At 39.0% G+C, this 16,385-nt stretch overlaps 1 protein-coding gene across 2 annotated transcripts; it reads left to right on the top strand.

The window, feature by feature from the left end:
- The first annotated feature begins 770 nt into the window (after positions 1 to 770).
- Positions 771 to 16,277, top strand: LOC106564667 (uncharacterized). 2 transcript variants are annotated; one of them, XM_014130879.2, is made up of 8 exons: positions 771 to 893; positions 6,720 to 6,802; positions 7,013 to 7,357; positions 8,159 to 8,479; positions 9,742 to 9,867; positions 10,348 to 10,380; positions 12,459 to 12,505; positions 12,894 to 16,277. In XM_014130879.2, the coding sequence occupies exons 2-8, from the start codon at positions 6,730 to 6,732 to the stop codon at positions 12,897 to 12,899; spliced, it is 951 nt and encodes a 316-aa protein (XP_013986354.1). In that variant the 5' UTR covers positions 771 to 893; positions 6,720 to 6,729; the 3' UTR covers positions 12,900 to 16,277. The 2 variants fall into 2 exon arrangements, with proteins under 2 accessions (XP_013986354.1, XP_045547166.1); XM_045691210.1 differs by lacking the exon at positions 10,348 to 10,380.
- The last annotated feature ends 108 nt before the right edge of the window (positions 16,278 to 16,385 follow it).

Below are 16,385 nucleotides of genomic sequence, written 5' to 3' on the forward strand. Positions count from 1 at the left end.
GTAGATTTGGCCTTGTGTTTTAGATTATTGTCCTACTGAAAGGAGAATTAATCTCCCAGTGTCTGGTGGAAAGCAGAGTGAACCAGGTTTTTCTCTAGGATTTTGCCTGTGCTTAGCGCCATTCCATTTATTTTTGATCTTGAAAAACTCCCCAGTCCTTAACGACTAAAAACATACCCATAACATAATAAAGCCATCCCTATGCTTGAAAAAATGGAGAGTGGTACTCAGCAATGTGTTCTATTGGATTTGCCCAAAGATAACACTTTGTATTCAAGACAAAAAATGAATTGCTTTGCCACATTCTTTGCAGTATTACTTTGGTGCCTTGTTGCAAACAGGATTCATGTTTTGGAATATTTTTTATTCTGTACAGGCTTCCTTCTTTTCACTCTGCCAATTAGGTTAATATTGTGGAGAGTAACTACAATGTTGTTAATCCATCCTCAGTTAAACAGTATTACTGCACACAGAGTGAGTCCATGCAACTTATTATGTGACTTGTTAAGCACATTTTTACTCCTGAATGTATTTAAGCTTGCCTTAACAAAGGGGTTGAATACTTATTGACTCAAGACATTTCACCTTTTCATTTTTTATTAATTTGTCAAAATTTCGAAAAATATAATTCCAATTTGACATTATGGTGTATTGTGTGTAGGCCAGTGCCCCCAAAAAACTATTTGATACACTTTAAATTCAGGCTGTAACACAACAAAATGTGAACAAATGAAAGGGGTTTCAATACTTTCTGAAGGCACGTACAAGAATCGACACGTCACTCTAGTAATAGCGAAAGCGAAAGTAGCCAAAGCCTGTTGTCGGTCAATTTTACGATCTTTATCAGATCTTTCGACCCCTTCTAAACGTCAGCAGCCTGTAGGGTTTGCGAGGTAAGATTTTTTACGTTTTCCGTGTCTGTAGACTATGTTTTGTTTTTCTGAATAAATATTCTTAATTGTTGCTCATTGATATTGTTTTATAAATTTGAAAAATAAATTTTAGTGTGTTCGAGACACAATTACTTTTATGTGCAACTTTTTAAAAGTTGACCCTGCCTACAGTTGGGTTTCTCAAATACACTACATGGAGGAGCTGAGAGAAACTAGGCTGCCTGCGTGCGGGTTGTTGTGAGTTATATGCAACTGACAGTGGCTACTCAAAACCATTATGGGTAAGGTTAGGCTATGCTTCACGAGGGGTAGATTTGTGAGGTGCCGTTACTAGTAATGTTTATTTGCTTAGGGCTAATAGTACCCTCAAAATACATGGTGGACTTTCCCTAGTCGAACAGGCTATACCACCTCTTATCTATTTGCATAGTAAAAGAGAAAGTTCGGAGTCCTTTTGTGTTATCATACATTTTGGCGCTTTCTCCACATGTAAAGTATACTATATGGAATTGTTTGTTCGCTTTTGTCCCCAAACCACAACCACGTGAAGTGCTGAGTCCATAAACGGAATTATAGTTATAGAACTTCCTTCTCCTTTACTTCCCCTTCATGCGAGCTCTACTGTGATTCTACTGAAAAATGTATTCAATAACTGGTTGGTTTACTCCAGATAAAAAATGTTTTCTATTAACATTACACCCATACAATGTCTAGTTTATTAAAAAAGGAATTTGATAATTACATCACAACCATCTGGGAACGCAAAGGTGCAAGGCAGTACACTCTATATATCACAATGACAAATATGTAAATCTTTTTTTTTAAATATACTATCAAAGACCAGGTGGAGTACAAAAACTGCTAAAGAACAAATTGAAGAGGAGGGTACTGCACTTTTGTCTCTCGATTATTGCATACATTTTAGCATCCGTAGGCCTAATTTATGCATTTTTTTTGTGAAAGGTCCCTCCAGTAGTCCTCACTAGGGAGAAAATAAAATCCCTTATTCTCCCATTGCAGCTGTTTATTCCTATTCTTCAACTGCATTGGCTCTAGAAGCAATGAGGATATTGTGGGTGAGAATAACTCCAACAGCTTTAGTGACAACTTGAATTCATTCTCCCACACATTGTTTCCTTAATAATAGAATGTGTTTCCTTCAGTGAGTGTTATGCTCTTTTGTCTATTTGTCTAATGTTCACATTTTATTGCATTTGTCAGCCAAAGAAATAGTTCAAACAGGCATGTTGACAATCCAGGTGGGAGGTGACCAGTAGATAGCTAAATAGGGGACAGTTGTCTATGTGAGGCCCTCATTCACTATGCACTTAGTTAAGACCAATGGTTGACTTGGGATGGAAGAAGTGCAGGAGCTGTCTTTTTCCAAGTCGGTCCATTAGACCACCTCCTGCCGTTGTGCCCTTGATCAAGGCACTTAGCCCCCCACGTAGAACTGCACTGTTAATCACATGTCAACATGTGGTTAACCCTCCATCTGGAGAGCTCCTGGCTTTTTCAACATTACAACCAAATACTTTTGTCTTTATAAAATAATTCCCTCATTCAATAAATCAGGGATCAAATGGATAAGGTAGACTACTTCAAATCATGGTATCTAACTAGACATGTTTATATATGCGGCTCAAATATTCATGTTTCGGGGGAGATCTATGCACAGCAAGTTATTTATCTATTAGGCCATTATTAAAATATTTTTTTACGTTGTCCCAATTACATGGCTACTGTTTAATAGAGGAGAATTCCCGTTTTCCAACAGTGCAGATCTATTTAGGCTCTACAGTGCGGGTGGAAAGGCAACAACGGAATTCATGTTTAGATAGCTATAGTTAACTAGAGAGATAACTGCTACAAGTTATGTTTTAAATTGGTGATCTAGTTAATCTGTCATTATTTTTATACCTGCTGCTGAAATGTCTCGCTCTCTCTCCTCGGGCAATGGCCCACTCACACTGGCAGACACGCAGCACCACAGTCATGCACTGAAGGGTCATTCCGATATTGGCTGATATGTTGTTTTTTAATTGATTGATCATATTTAAAAGTGTGCTTTCATGAATTACGTTAACAACAATTATGAAACAAATTTCCATGACTTTTCATTTCCTTACAAACAGTGGTGGAGCTAGAGTTTTCTACATGGGGTGGCCGGGGGGGGGGCAAGGCTACTTCAGGGGGTCTATAGACCATGACAGAAAATGTGTGTGTAACCCTAACCTGGCATCTAAGGAGCATGATTGAATCCTATGATTGCTGATTAGAGGTAGAAGTGATAATTCACTTAACCCAGAGTTCTTCAATGTGGCAGATAGTGTGGTCCAAAAGGGTTACTTCACTACTTCACTAGAATTCTTTAACATACTATGAATAGTCAGTGTCTCTACCGCAGAACTGCAGCTCAATTTCTTTCTTTCTATCTTTAACTCTCTCACACACACGCACACGCACACACACAATCCCACACACACACATACACACATAAACACGCACACACACACACACACACACACACACACACACACACACACACACACACACACACACACACACACACACACACACACACACACACACACACACACACACACACTGTACTGTACTCACATACTGGAGAGACTTCACTCTGTTTTCATGAATATATAATCTGGGTCTATAAGTGTTGAACATCCAAAATATTTTCAGAAAATAAAGCACCAAGGAGATAAGATAGCATTTGTGTGTTACATAAATTGCATAGTTTATTTACAAAAATGGAAATTTACAAAAAAACACACTGCAATTTGACATACCAGGTATCAAGCAGAAATGGACTTCAAAATCAAAATAATTTTGGTTTCCATCAATATTACAAACGTGCAGTATCATATTTATGCTAATATATATTATGTTAACTAATAGCAAAGACAAGTTTTGGAATTGGCCTAATTAAGACCAAATGAAATCTGTGTGACATGATACCCTTTGGATTTATCATTTTAGAATGTCAGTGTACTAGTTAGTACACAGTGCAGGTTTTAATCATGACCAGAGGGACCGCCTAAGTGCCAAATTATCCTAGATAGATTTAAAACAGCATAATTTTGCGGTTCTGGTGAGAACTGGCAAAATGTTTCACAAACTCATCCATGTTGAGGGAGCGTGCCCTCCTTGACTCAACACTGAGAATTCTGAGGTGACTTAACCTGTCATCAACTATTGTTGTCCTAAGGTGGGTTTTAATCCGTTTTAAAGCTGAGAAGCTTCTCTCGCAAGAAGCACTGCTGACTGGTGTAACAACAGAAATCTTACAAAGTTGAAATAGCTCATGTAAGACCTCTTTATAAGGTTCAAGAAACACAACAAAGTCAAGGAGAGTAGACGGTCTGTCCCTTCCACTTTTCTCTCTCATATCAAGAAGCCGCTTGGTTTGATGAACCTCATGTTTGAGGTCCTCTAAATCTGACTCAAAGGTCTGAGCAAAGGCAAACAGAGGCTCCTCATTCAAGAATGTTGTACTCTTTGGGTTGAGAGACTGGACCCCTTGCATTGTCTCGCAATTCTTCTTTGAAAAGCGCCTCTGCAGCTCAGCTGTGAGACTGTCAAGCACCTGATAAAAGATAGCTCTTTGGAAGCTCTCACCATCACTTTGGTCACTATTTTTCTGTCCTACGGTGCTCATCATCAATGAGTCGTGAAATCGTAAGCTTGTTTTAGGCTGTCTTTTACACACTGTTTGTACACTTATTTTGCAGTGCTCTGCAATCTCTTCAACCTCTTTCCATAGTTCTCCAAAGTAACCCTCACTTCTGTAGTCATGTAATGTGTCTGTAAGAGCACCTACTAGATCCACAGCCCTTGCTGGGTCAAGAGAGCTTGATTGGAGCATGTCAGAAAGACATTGGCATCACCATGCACTTTACAAAAGGTAACCAAAAGCCCTATGACATGTAAATCAATCTGAGAAAGAAGGCCCCTTGCCTCCACTGATCTATCACCACTATTTTCAAGTGTGATATCCTGTAGCACTCTCAGAACTGCTGGAAGCCTGTCCCTCAGATTATTGCATGCCATGTATCTGCATGCCCACCTTACAGCTGTAAGTCTCTGTAGTTCCCTGGGCTGCTGCTGTGGATACAGCTCTTTCTGAACTGCAAGCCACTTGAGATGAACGTACGAGCCAGATACAAAGTTATAAAGCTTCTGCAGGAGAGCAAAAAAGTTAACTGCCTCAGGCACTGATTTTACAGCATTTACAAGAACCAAATTCTGACAATGTGCATTACAGTGCACACAAAATGCAAATCTTGCACTGTTTTTAATCTGTGCAGACACACCAGAATGCTTTCCGCTCATGACGGATGCACCGTCATAGCCTTGCCCCACAAGATTATTTCTGTAGTCCAGACCATGTTTTTCAAGGCAATCAATTATCATTTTTGTGAGACCTGCTGCATCTAAGCTTTCAGCTGACTGAAAGTGTAAAAAGCTTTCATTGATAGCCCTGTTGTAATAGTATCTCACAAACTAAAGACATTTGTTCTTTTTTCTTCAAATCTTTGGTTTCATCTGCAATTACACTAAACACGTCACTTTCTTTTACTTCTCTTGTTATTTCACTTTGTACCATCTCAGCTAAGCCTTCAAGAACTTCCTTCTGGATTTGGTGGCTTGTGTACTTAGCATTGCCACATGCATTCATCCTTTTCTCCATGAGAGGGTCATGCTTTGCTATTTCTTATAAGATTGTCAAAAAATGACCCTTGTTGTGAGAGTCATCAGACTCTCGATGGCCTCTCTGCGCTATATTTTGAGTGGCAGTTAATAGGAGCACATCTGCAGTTGTTTTAATGTAAGTACAGTTTTCGTCCACTCTCTTTTTCCGGTCCTCATTTATGACATCTAACATTGATGAGTTGCTGTCAATAGCCCTTTTATGCTGATTCCAAGCATACATAGCATTGATATGATGCTCTGCCTTCAAATGGAGCTTAAACCCAGAATCTTTAAACAGCGCCTTTTTCCAGTTACAAAAACCTGACTGTGATGTGAAGGCCGATTCAGGTGTATTGGGCAAAGAAAAATGCCTACAGGCGAAACATTAAATAAAATCTTGATTTACAGAATATTCAAGCCATGAATTGTCCTTATACCAGGAGCTGTTGAAAGCCCTTTTCCTAGTGCCAAGCTGAGTTCTGGGAAATGTTTTCAAACACGTCTGTACATTAAATAATGTGTCATATCTCTATGGAAATGTATAATTAAGGGAGCCACAAAATTAGATACTAACAGCTGCTAGCTAAAATGTGTAGTTTAAAGTATAGGCCTGGCCTACCATTGGGTCCTTTTTTCGGAACAGCATATCTGGTGCTTGATGCAGTTGGGAGGGGCTCGATGACATCTGGCAGCTCTGGCTCACTGTCTTGCTCAGAGCCAGAGGTCTCTGTGTCATCCCTTGATACATCTACTACATTAAAATAACACAAGAACCATTAGTGTGTAATCACAATAAAAATGCCACAGCCATCAAAACAAGAACACACATTTTAAAGTGAGGCTTAATCTGACAAAATCATCTATTACAAGCTGAAGCTAAACTTACATTCTGATGGCTGACTGCCTGGTAGATGCTCTGCCATGGTGGTGGTAGACTGGGTCCTTGTGAAGACTCTGACTAGCCTCAGCTAGGGAGCTGCTTTCTTTTGCTTTTTTTGCAGTCCGGAGCCATTTTGAGTGACAGACGATCTATAAAGCTACCTCATGCTGTCTACAGACTTACCTCATACTGTTGTGACAAGTGTTGTCATTGTACATTTCTCTCTTCCTACTCAGGAATCCAAAGATGACTTCAGCTACCACCTTGCTGTTTTTTGTGATCCATTTAGCCTGTATCAGAGCTGGAAATTCCTCTGAGTGTAAGTTGTGCCATGAATGCCATAATAATGGTCATATACAAAAATAGCTTTCAGCTGATTGTTACCTTTGTCTGTGGTTTGGGAGAACTGTATATTGTAGTTTTTTTACTAAAAGTTCAATAAGATTGGCCACATGATAAAACTGACTACTATAACAGTAATTCTCTCTTGTATTAATGTACATTTTTTTCTCTGATATTTTACTAACAGCATTTGTCAAACTGGAGTGTAAAACAGAATACCATGGGGTTTATGGTCAGCAGTTAATTCTAGAGTGCATTGTCAAACCTGTGGTTGTGGATGTGACCATCATAACGGTGACCTGGAAGAGAATGGGAGCTGCTGATAAAGCTGATGATAATTTGTTGGAATACCATAAAGAGAAAATGGACCTAACCCCTGGGTTTAAATTTGCTGAGCCATCCTGGAACAAGAAGAATATGAATGTGTCCTTGTTGTTGACAAATACCAAGATGGCCGACAAGGGGGCGTATGAATGCATGGTGACCACAGATGTTGGGATTGCCACAGCTACAATCAGCCTCAGTGTCACAGGTGAGTCGTAGACTGTCTATAGTTCAACCAAGTGTGATTTTAGGAAAATATACACATTTTTCAACACAGGTTCATTAAAGGAGCAAACTTAACATGTGAAATATTCAGCCAAGCTTGGAGGGCAATAGAAGAATAGACAACATGTTTTCTTAAATGTGTCTCGGCTCATAGGTTATGATGCCCATACGCTGAAATGCTTTGGAATGAAGTTCTATTCAACTTTCAATGTTGTCTCACACACACACACACACACACACACACACACACACACACACACACACACACACACACACACACACACACACACACACACACACACACACACACACAACCATACAACCACTAAGACTTGCATCGAGGATAGAATTATAGCTGGACAGGCTTTTCAATTCTGAGAAAGCACTTCCATACAGTTATGATACAAAGTTGAGAAGGATGTTAATTCTGGAATATTTTCAGGGGGAGTTCAGATCTATTTCTAAGTGTGTAATTGGACAGCACAGCAGGAGCATTGTTTACTTTCTGTTTCAGTGGAAATTTATATTTATATTTTCTTTCTGCCCATGGTATGCAATCACAGTGTACACAGACCAAATTAGAACATGTAATAGAAAGAGGTAATTCCAGTTTAATAAAATCACTCCTACGGTAATCTCATTCCAAGATATAACCACTGAATTGACGTTGAAAAGGTGCAAAGTCCGTCTAGACAATGTTTACCCACTGACGTTGTATAACTACTGATGTAGCGAATATCAACCACATGTATAATATATTTTTCCCTTCCTCTCTCTCTTTCAGCTAAGTACAAGACTCCAACGATGAGCTCCATCCCTGTGACCAACATCAAAGAGAACACAGATGTGACCCTTTTCTGCAACTCTACAGGCGGGCACCAGACAGGGTTGATCTGGTGGTTTGACCAGTTTGGCAGCAATTGGACGCGCAGTGCTGAACTCGTGGCCAAAGAGACTGACGATGGACTGTTCCGCCTCTCCAGTAGATTCACAGTGCTGAAGGCTACATCCAGTTCCACAAACTACACGTGCAAAGTGCTCAATGTCAATGGTGCCAAGGAGGGGATGGCATCATTTGTGATAAAGTTTGTGTCTCGAGACTTAGGTACGTGCTGCCATGCCTGCTACCTATGGGTATGAATATGTTGGTGATGTCATCCTTTGTAGAAGCAGGGTCAAGTCCAAAACCTGCCAGTTTATCGTATTCGCTCATCCTGACCCTGATAATTGTAAAACAATTCAGCCTTAATCTAGTCTAATTTTATTAACATAGGCCTTTTTTTACGACGTCTTTATGACATTTCTGAACGCAATAAAAGTCAGCTTTATAATGAGAGAACAACATGTCACTGAGGGGTGGAGTAGATCAGGCCATAACATGCTGCCAAATCTGACTGAACATCTTCCTTGAAACTGGAAAAAAGAAAATGAATGTCTTGATTTGATTTGGGAAAGAAACAATAGATAGCAATAGTAATGGCATCTTTTTGTAGGCACTAACTCCCCGAATGGTTTGTTGGACGAAACCTATGAGGAAATGAATGGAGTTTTTGGAGGGTTTTTGGATAAACGCCAAAAATAAGGTCTGTGGTAAGCATAGGCTTAGGAGATCTTATATGTTTTGTTCTACGAGATAATCTTCATCAGTTTGCATAACTTTTTGTGAATTTTGAAGCTTTTATGTAATTTAATAAAGCACATAAAGGCTTCATAATTCATAAAGGTCATGTTAACTGACTGATATTATCTCATAGAACAAAATGTATAAAATCTCCAAAACCTGTGTTAACCTCTGACCTTATTTTCGGTATTTATCTCAAAACCATATTCTTTCCCCATTCATTTTCACCATAGGAATGGCTGAACGAACCAAGAGTAACTCATTTCCGGGTTTTAGGACTACAAGCGGTCCTTCAGCTTTTGTTCTTTAGCCTGGCTTGGAATTTTCCAAGACAAAGGATGCATCTAATGCCAAACGAATTGTTCTTAGCAATGGAAAGTAAAGTAGCCCATTCTTGCAGTCAATGACCAAAAGGGCCCTCTCTGGCCTCATGGGTGGAATGTTATGAATATTTTCCAGATTTAAAAAAACAAACAAATCCAGTATTTCTATGTCAAAAGGTTTTGTTATATTTCAGTCTTCAAGATTTGTTTAAAACTAATAATCTCTCTGTGTGACCTTGATTTATCCCACTGCAGTAAAAGGTTATTAAGATGCATGCAGATTTGAACAGAGCTCAAGTCTGTGTGTGTGAAATGCCCTGATATTGACTTTGACCCAAGCATAACTAACCTTTTTCTCTTGACTTCATATGAATTGCCTATTGATTTTGTTACTCCCAATTTATGTCCATTTTGTCTGTCCAGGTCGTAAAGCTGACCACTTGGATAATCTGTCCACCACCAAATGGCTAACCCCTGTTGTAGTGCTAGGATCTCTGATCATTGTACTCCTTGCTGCACTGCTGTTATTTAAGAGGCGCTCTGCCCAACGTAAGTACATTAGTTGTCATACTCATGTATCTGATCATGTACGTACTTGTCATGCTAACTGGTGCTAGATTAACCTGTACAGTGGCCCTGCCTCTGCCAAGCCTGCATGCTCTGGCAGCCATCCATTTTGGCTTTGCATGGGGGATTGATTACACAACCTGTAATGTTGTCTGGTAACTCAGCCAATACGGGTCATAGCTTTCACCTGGATTCACCTGGACAGTCTATTTCATGGAAAGAGCAGGTGTCCTTAATGTTTTGTATACTCAGTGTATAATATAAGAAAACTATTATCTATTAATGGATTAAGCATTAACTGCACTTGTAGGCTATTTATTGTTAATCTATTAATGGATTAAGCATTAACCTCACTTGTAGGCTATTTATTGTTCATCAGCATTGCCTTTGGTTTAATTATCTTTTTTATTTAATTTGTTTTAAGCTAAATTGTAATAGTAGGTTTTGTGTCCATTTTGACAGGAGCTCGAAGGCAGTCCACCTTCCCATTAATGAGTATGTCCTTCAATATTCAGTATATGTCATTTTCATTTGTCACTTTGGGTTTATGGTTTCCCATCTTTCCTAGACAGTTCACAGAAGTCACTGTAAAAGCAGTACATATACTTCATAATGACCTTGTCACGGTTGTCTGAAGAATGGGACCAAGGCGCAGTGTGTGTTTCGTTCCACATTTTATTTAAACTGTGGAACTGTCACGGTATTCGAAGAGATTAGACCAAGGCGCAGCGGGTTGCGTGCTCATTATTTTATTTAAACGTGAACACGAAAAAACAATAAACAAGGAACGACAGTTTTGCAGGCTATACTAACAGCAGTGCAAAGATAACTACCCACAAAGGGACAGGTGAAAAACAAGCTCCTTAAGTAGGACTCTCAATCAGAAACAACGATGTACAGTTGTTCCTGATTGAGAGCCACACCAGGCAAACAAAGAAATACACAACATAGACAACCTAGAACATAAAACAAGAACATAAACCAAAAACCCCGGAACACATAAATACAACACCCCTCTAAGTATACACACACCCCGAACCATATAAAACAAGTACCCCTCTACCTAAATACCTAGCCCAAACCACATGAAACAAACACTCCCTGCCACGTCCTGACCAAACTAAAATAACCCCTTATACTGGTCAGGACGTGACAGAAACTATGCAAGACATACAAATAAACTAATAAACGCAACAAACCGTGACAAAGAGGAGCAACATACACTTACTAAAAATAATCTCCCACAAACCCAGGTGGGAAAAACAACCACTTAAATATGATCCCCAATTAGAGACAACGATGACCAGCTGCCTCTAATTGGAGATCATCCCAAAAAACAACAATATAGAAATACAACAACTAGAACCCCACATAGAAATACATAAACTAGACAAAACCCCCAACATAGAAAAAAGAAACTAGAACCAACATAGACATAAATAAACTAGACAAAACCCTCTGTCACACCCTGACCTACTCTACCATAGAAAAATAAAAGCTTTCTATGGTCAGGATATGACAGACCTACATCATATTTTGAATATTTGATAAAAAATTATAACTCAACAAATGAAAATGATTACATTTTCCAAGGCAAAAACAACACTCCATAATGCATTCACATAGCCTGAGTGCCAGTCTGTTTGGGCTATCATGTCAACCCCTTGTCACTCATTGTCATGCCTAACATCTTTGTCTTGACAATAAGCTATGGAGTTGGCAAGAGTAGTACAAACAGATATTTGACCAGGCTAGCATTCACATGATTTTGGTTTGTGAAACTAGCCACTCAGCTTTGGACAGTAAAACTCACCCGGAACACTTGTCTGTCTGTTCTCACCCTTCCAAATCTTCTCACTAACCACATCCTCTATCAGTTCCTCTTTACTGTAGCTTCAGAGGGAGATACTTTGTTTACATTGGGCCCGTATGTCTGATATGCTGTACATACAGTATCTGTCCTATCAGTCCAGGGCAGGTGTTGGGGCTTCCAGGGGCAAAAATGGGCCTGTGTGTTAGACATTATTGCCTGCTTGTTAGATTTCTGATCCCAGTCCGTCCCTGTATCTGTCCCTGTATAATATCTGATATGCTGTACGCACAGTATCTGACTTAGCTATCCTATTAAACATGACTACTAGGGTGTTTGAATGTAGGTCAAAGGGTAGTGTTTCTTCCGTCACAAGTGGAGTATAAAATGGAGGCCGGATGATTACTCATTGTTTACCAAACCAGTTGGCGATGATGATAGCTCTGCTTTACCATTGTTCTCATGGGGAAATCTTAAGAATTGACTCACCCCTTTTCTAATTAAGGTAATTTAGCTGCATGGCTGTGGTGAAGGGAGATTATTTATTTTGGGTCATACTATTATGTAATGCTGGGTGAAATATGGGCCTACCTGCACTGAGAGGAAAGACTTGCTGTCTTGACTAACTTGTCTCTTTCTGCCCAACTCTTAATTCTACTGAACTTTGGAGGAGGCAATGTTCCTCTGGAGATTTAAACGTTAGATGACTTTCCTCCACAATATGTCACAGATCAGCTTCTGACTTAGTCTTTTTCTTTTTTAGGTGGCCATCAAACAGATAACATGCATGATCAGATGTTGGGGCAGAAGGTACTGTGTCCACGTGTTCAATCTACAATTAATATATCTATATTTTTATTGTACATCTAATGAACATATCTATCTAAAACATATTGTATCTACATCTACTGTATTTATAATAGCTCTCTTTCTATTCAGCATCATAGCTTCATAGGGGACATGTTTTTTTTAAATGATTGTAGTTTACATGCTGCTTGTGCTCCTTGTAATGATTAGTGAAAAGTCTCTCCTGTTTTTACTTTCTATTATTGTGTAACAATATGCTCGTTCTCTCTCTCTCTCTCTCTCTCTCTCTCTCTCTCTCTCTCTCTCTCTCCCCTTCTCTGTCTGTCTCTCTCTTTCTCTTTCACTCTCACTCTCTTTTGCCCTTTCTCTCTCTCTGTCTCCCTGTCGCCAGGTCTAAACAGCGACAGGAACTGATTCGTTAACTGGCTGTTTCTGGAAGGGACTGTTTCCTTGATGATCAATAAGGGGCTTGTCACTATCCTTTGGACTGTTTCCTGTTAAGTGTCCGATGACAGTCACTTTGGCACTCAGGTCATTCTGATTGAGGCATTTGTTTCCTCATAATCTACTGATGATGCCAGCCTTTAAGCACTGTGGTTGATTACAAATGATATAACTCTTTAACAGCCTATGTTTAAAAGCCTAACATGAATGGTTATATACAGAGTTGCCATGGTGTAGGTAGACTGTAGATTCTACCAGCATGATTGTTAAAACTCAGGTCTGCTGAGCGCAAATTTGAATATTGTGAAAATTCTGTGCAACTTCCTGTGCAGGTTTACTGTGAACACCGCGGCTGTGCCTGCTTTAAGTTAGTTTTAACAGTGGTCAAGTAGGCTACTGTGGCTATTTGATCATAATATAGGCCTACCAGAGTGGCCTACCATAATAAACAATGGAGAAAATGCATCCCATAACATTTTAACATGGAAATAGCTGTTCTATCATTCAGCCTACAGTAGCAGCTGATGTGTGGTGTTCAATGTAGGCCGATATTCCATGAGACTTTTGAAAAAAACATGCAGGGCTTGACATTAACCTGTTTATCCACTTGTCCATCAAACAAGGAGGGGACTGAACATGTGGTTGTGTTGTTTGATGCAAGAAACCACTTGCATCATTATTCCCATACCATTATTACAGAGAATGAGACAAATTATGCTACCCTCTGCCTATTGGCTACTTAGCTTATTCAAGACTGAAATGCACACATTTTGTGTTCTTGTAGGAAGCAATCACCCCCCCCCCCCATTTCTGACTACAAATTATCAATTACTGGGCTAATAACTCACTAACTACTGAACAAATGTACAAATATGCACACGTCGCTACATATAGCTCTCGCTTTGATCTACTCACAACCGCTCACGCTGTAAAAACAGTCCAGTTCAAAGTGAATGGCACAGATCTATATATTGCAATGGTCTATTTGCATATAGGCCTACTGCAGCTCTGATTGGTTATGGCGCACTGGTCTGTGTAGAGTACAAGCCTGAGTCTGCCTGTCAATGCAATAGAATCCTACTCCGATGCATTCTGCCAACAACAACATCTCTTATATATTTAGTTTTGCATAGTAAGTCTTGCATAGTTTGTTTTGTTTCGGTATGTTGCATTGAAAGTGGCTGATATTGCGTTGATTCGATCACAATTCCCACAGTAAAGGGAAACGCTGATAGTGTTAACTAACGGGGAAAACTCTAGAAAGTTGAGTAAAGTTCAGTCTCGCACAGGGCTGATATTTATTCTGCATATCAGTCCCTGGGAGCTGCACATGCACAGCTTAGAGGGAACATTGTTCATGAGACACAGCACTTATTCAGAAAGATGAAGTTAAACTAGTTTCGCCTCTGAGGTTTCGCAAGACTGTACAGTGCAATACGACATGTTTCATTTGACCAAAGATTTGTTGATCATCAGGTTTCGATAGATACTGCTGTGCCTGCCATTATTCCCCCTGGGCTTTGATTCTGCTGCAATGTGTATGAGAAGAAATGTTATGCTAAATAGTACATTACTTTTGACTAGAAGGAATAGGGTGTCGTTTTGAAGTCAACCTTTGGAACTTATTGTAACATTAACCAAACTTGTTACCAACAGCCAGCCTGTTGCTTCAACAGTTCTACCGCAGCAGTTTCTTTTGTTTTGTCCTTCCTTTTTCTGCTGGTGGAAAATTCAGATCTATGTCTATGTTTTGCCCAGGCTCGCCTCCATGAAGTCAGTTTAATGGAACGCAATAGTAAACACGAAAAACAATGGACTAGAGTCAATTATTAATCCGAGAGAATTGGTATCAGTTTCAAGGTAACGTAAACACCTTCACCTGGTGGTTGATTATGATCATTTTGGAAAAACATTTAAAAACATGTTGTGTTATGCAAGGGGCAGAAATTGTCTTATGTTTCTATAATGATCGTTTCAGTTCCCATTATGTTTTACTGCTATCGTGTTGCTGGCGATGGCGTTACATTTCAACTGAGAAATCTGTTGTATTGTGGCAACTTGAGGTGAACGCCGTCCACAACAAGACTACACCTCCCACAATTCCTTCCAACTCTTCTACAGTATCTGTTCCTTCTTGCTTAAGTGCATACTTGGCAGTTGGCACTGTAGATACAGATATGATTAACCTATCTCTATGCCAGCCTGCATGCAACTAATCAGGGCTCTTTGATATTTTGTGTTGTTGTTGATTTTTGCTCAGATCTACTGTGGTGTCTTGAGATGTTTGTGTGTAAAGTTATGACTATTTGCAAATTCGAACAAAAATAAGACATGTTATTTCGTAGTGTAAGAGGCCAAGATGAGAGAGGACTCCTGTCTGTATATGAAGTGATTGTCAAGTGATTTCATAATAGGTACAAAAAAAAGACAACTTCCTGTTTTCAGCACATAGATATGCCTGCTTGAGGCCTACTCCGTACCTTACCCAATATGTACCTTACCCCATTTTGTATGTTTTTATATGTGACTTTGTTTGTTATTAAGGATATCATTGAGATTAAAGCTTTTTTACTTTATCCAGATAAAACATGTAAAATGCAGAATATCATTTTGTATGATATTTCTGGGTATATTTTTCACCGAAATTCCTGTTCAAATCGTGCACCTTGATACTGTTCATTAAATATAGGGCAGTGAGAAAGATGTTACACTGAATGTTTTGTAAATATTTTCAATTGTTGTTTTTAAATACTGTAATCTTTAAACAAATGAAAATCATTATTGATGGGGAGACTAATCTGCATTCTTTCATGTTCTAAGATGTAAATAGTTTTCATAAGTTTTAAGGAACCAAAAGCAGTAAACCCATTGTGATGAAAATGTATGTAATCACTGCACAAAGAAGAAAAAAAAAATGTCTTCATAATTATGTATTATATAAGTAGTTACAGTACCTGAAGACTGTATTGTTTTCCCCCCAGCGACAGTACATTAGTTCACAGTAGCAAAACAATTCACAACGGAAAACTTATCGTATGTTCAGGTGGTCTCTCTACATCGGCTTTCATTTCGTCCCTTGTGAATACAACCCTGGATTGATTGAACTGAAGTTAGACATGTGACACTGAACAGAAGCACTAGAGGGAATTCTCTCCTCACATTCAAATTCTGATGCAAAGGGTGAGAAGAGATATGAGCTGAGTTTGATTAACATTGAGAAAAATCGACATCTGAAAGGTGAATAACATGAACACAACATGATGTAACTTTGATATGCTTTTTTAACAGGCCTGTAGTAATGTGAATGCAATAAAGTTCATTTACAGTTGGATATGTTATTGTTGTTCTCTAACAATGCAATCCATCTAAACTCTCCACTCACCATATTGTATGTCTAACACAATAAACCATTGAGATTCTAATAGCATATAAAAATAGC

The sequence above is a fragment of the Salmo salar genome, chromosome ssa12, assembly GCF_905237065.1.
Source record: "Salmo salar chromosome ssa12, Ssal_v3.1, whole genome shotgun sequence".
Taxonomy (NCBI): domain Eukaryota; kingdom Metazoa; phylum Chordata; class Actinopteri; order Salmoniformes; family Salmonidae; genus Salmo; species Salmo salar.

Coding starts and splice junctions, on each gene's coding strand:
- LOC106564667 (XM_014130879.2), top strand. CDS start 6,730: ATGACTTCAGCTACCACCTTGCTGTTTTTTGTGATCCATTTAGCCTGT. Junction 8,480..9,741: donor GTTTGTGTCTCGAGACTTAG/GTACGTGCTGCC, acceptor TTGTCTGTCCAG/GTCGTAAAGCTGACCACTTG. Junction 10,381..12,458: donor GTCCACCTTCCCATTAATGA/GTATGTCCTTCA, acceptor TTTCTTTTTTAG/GTGGCCATCAAACAGATAAC.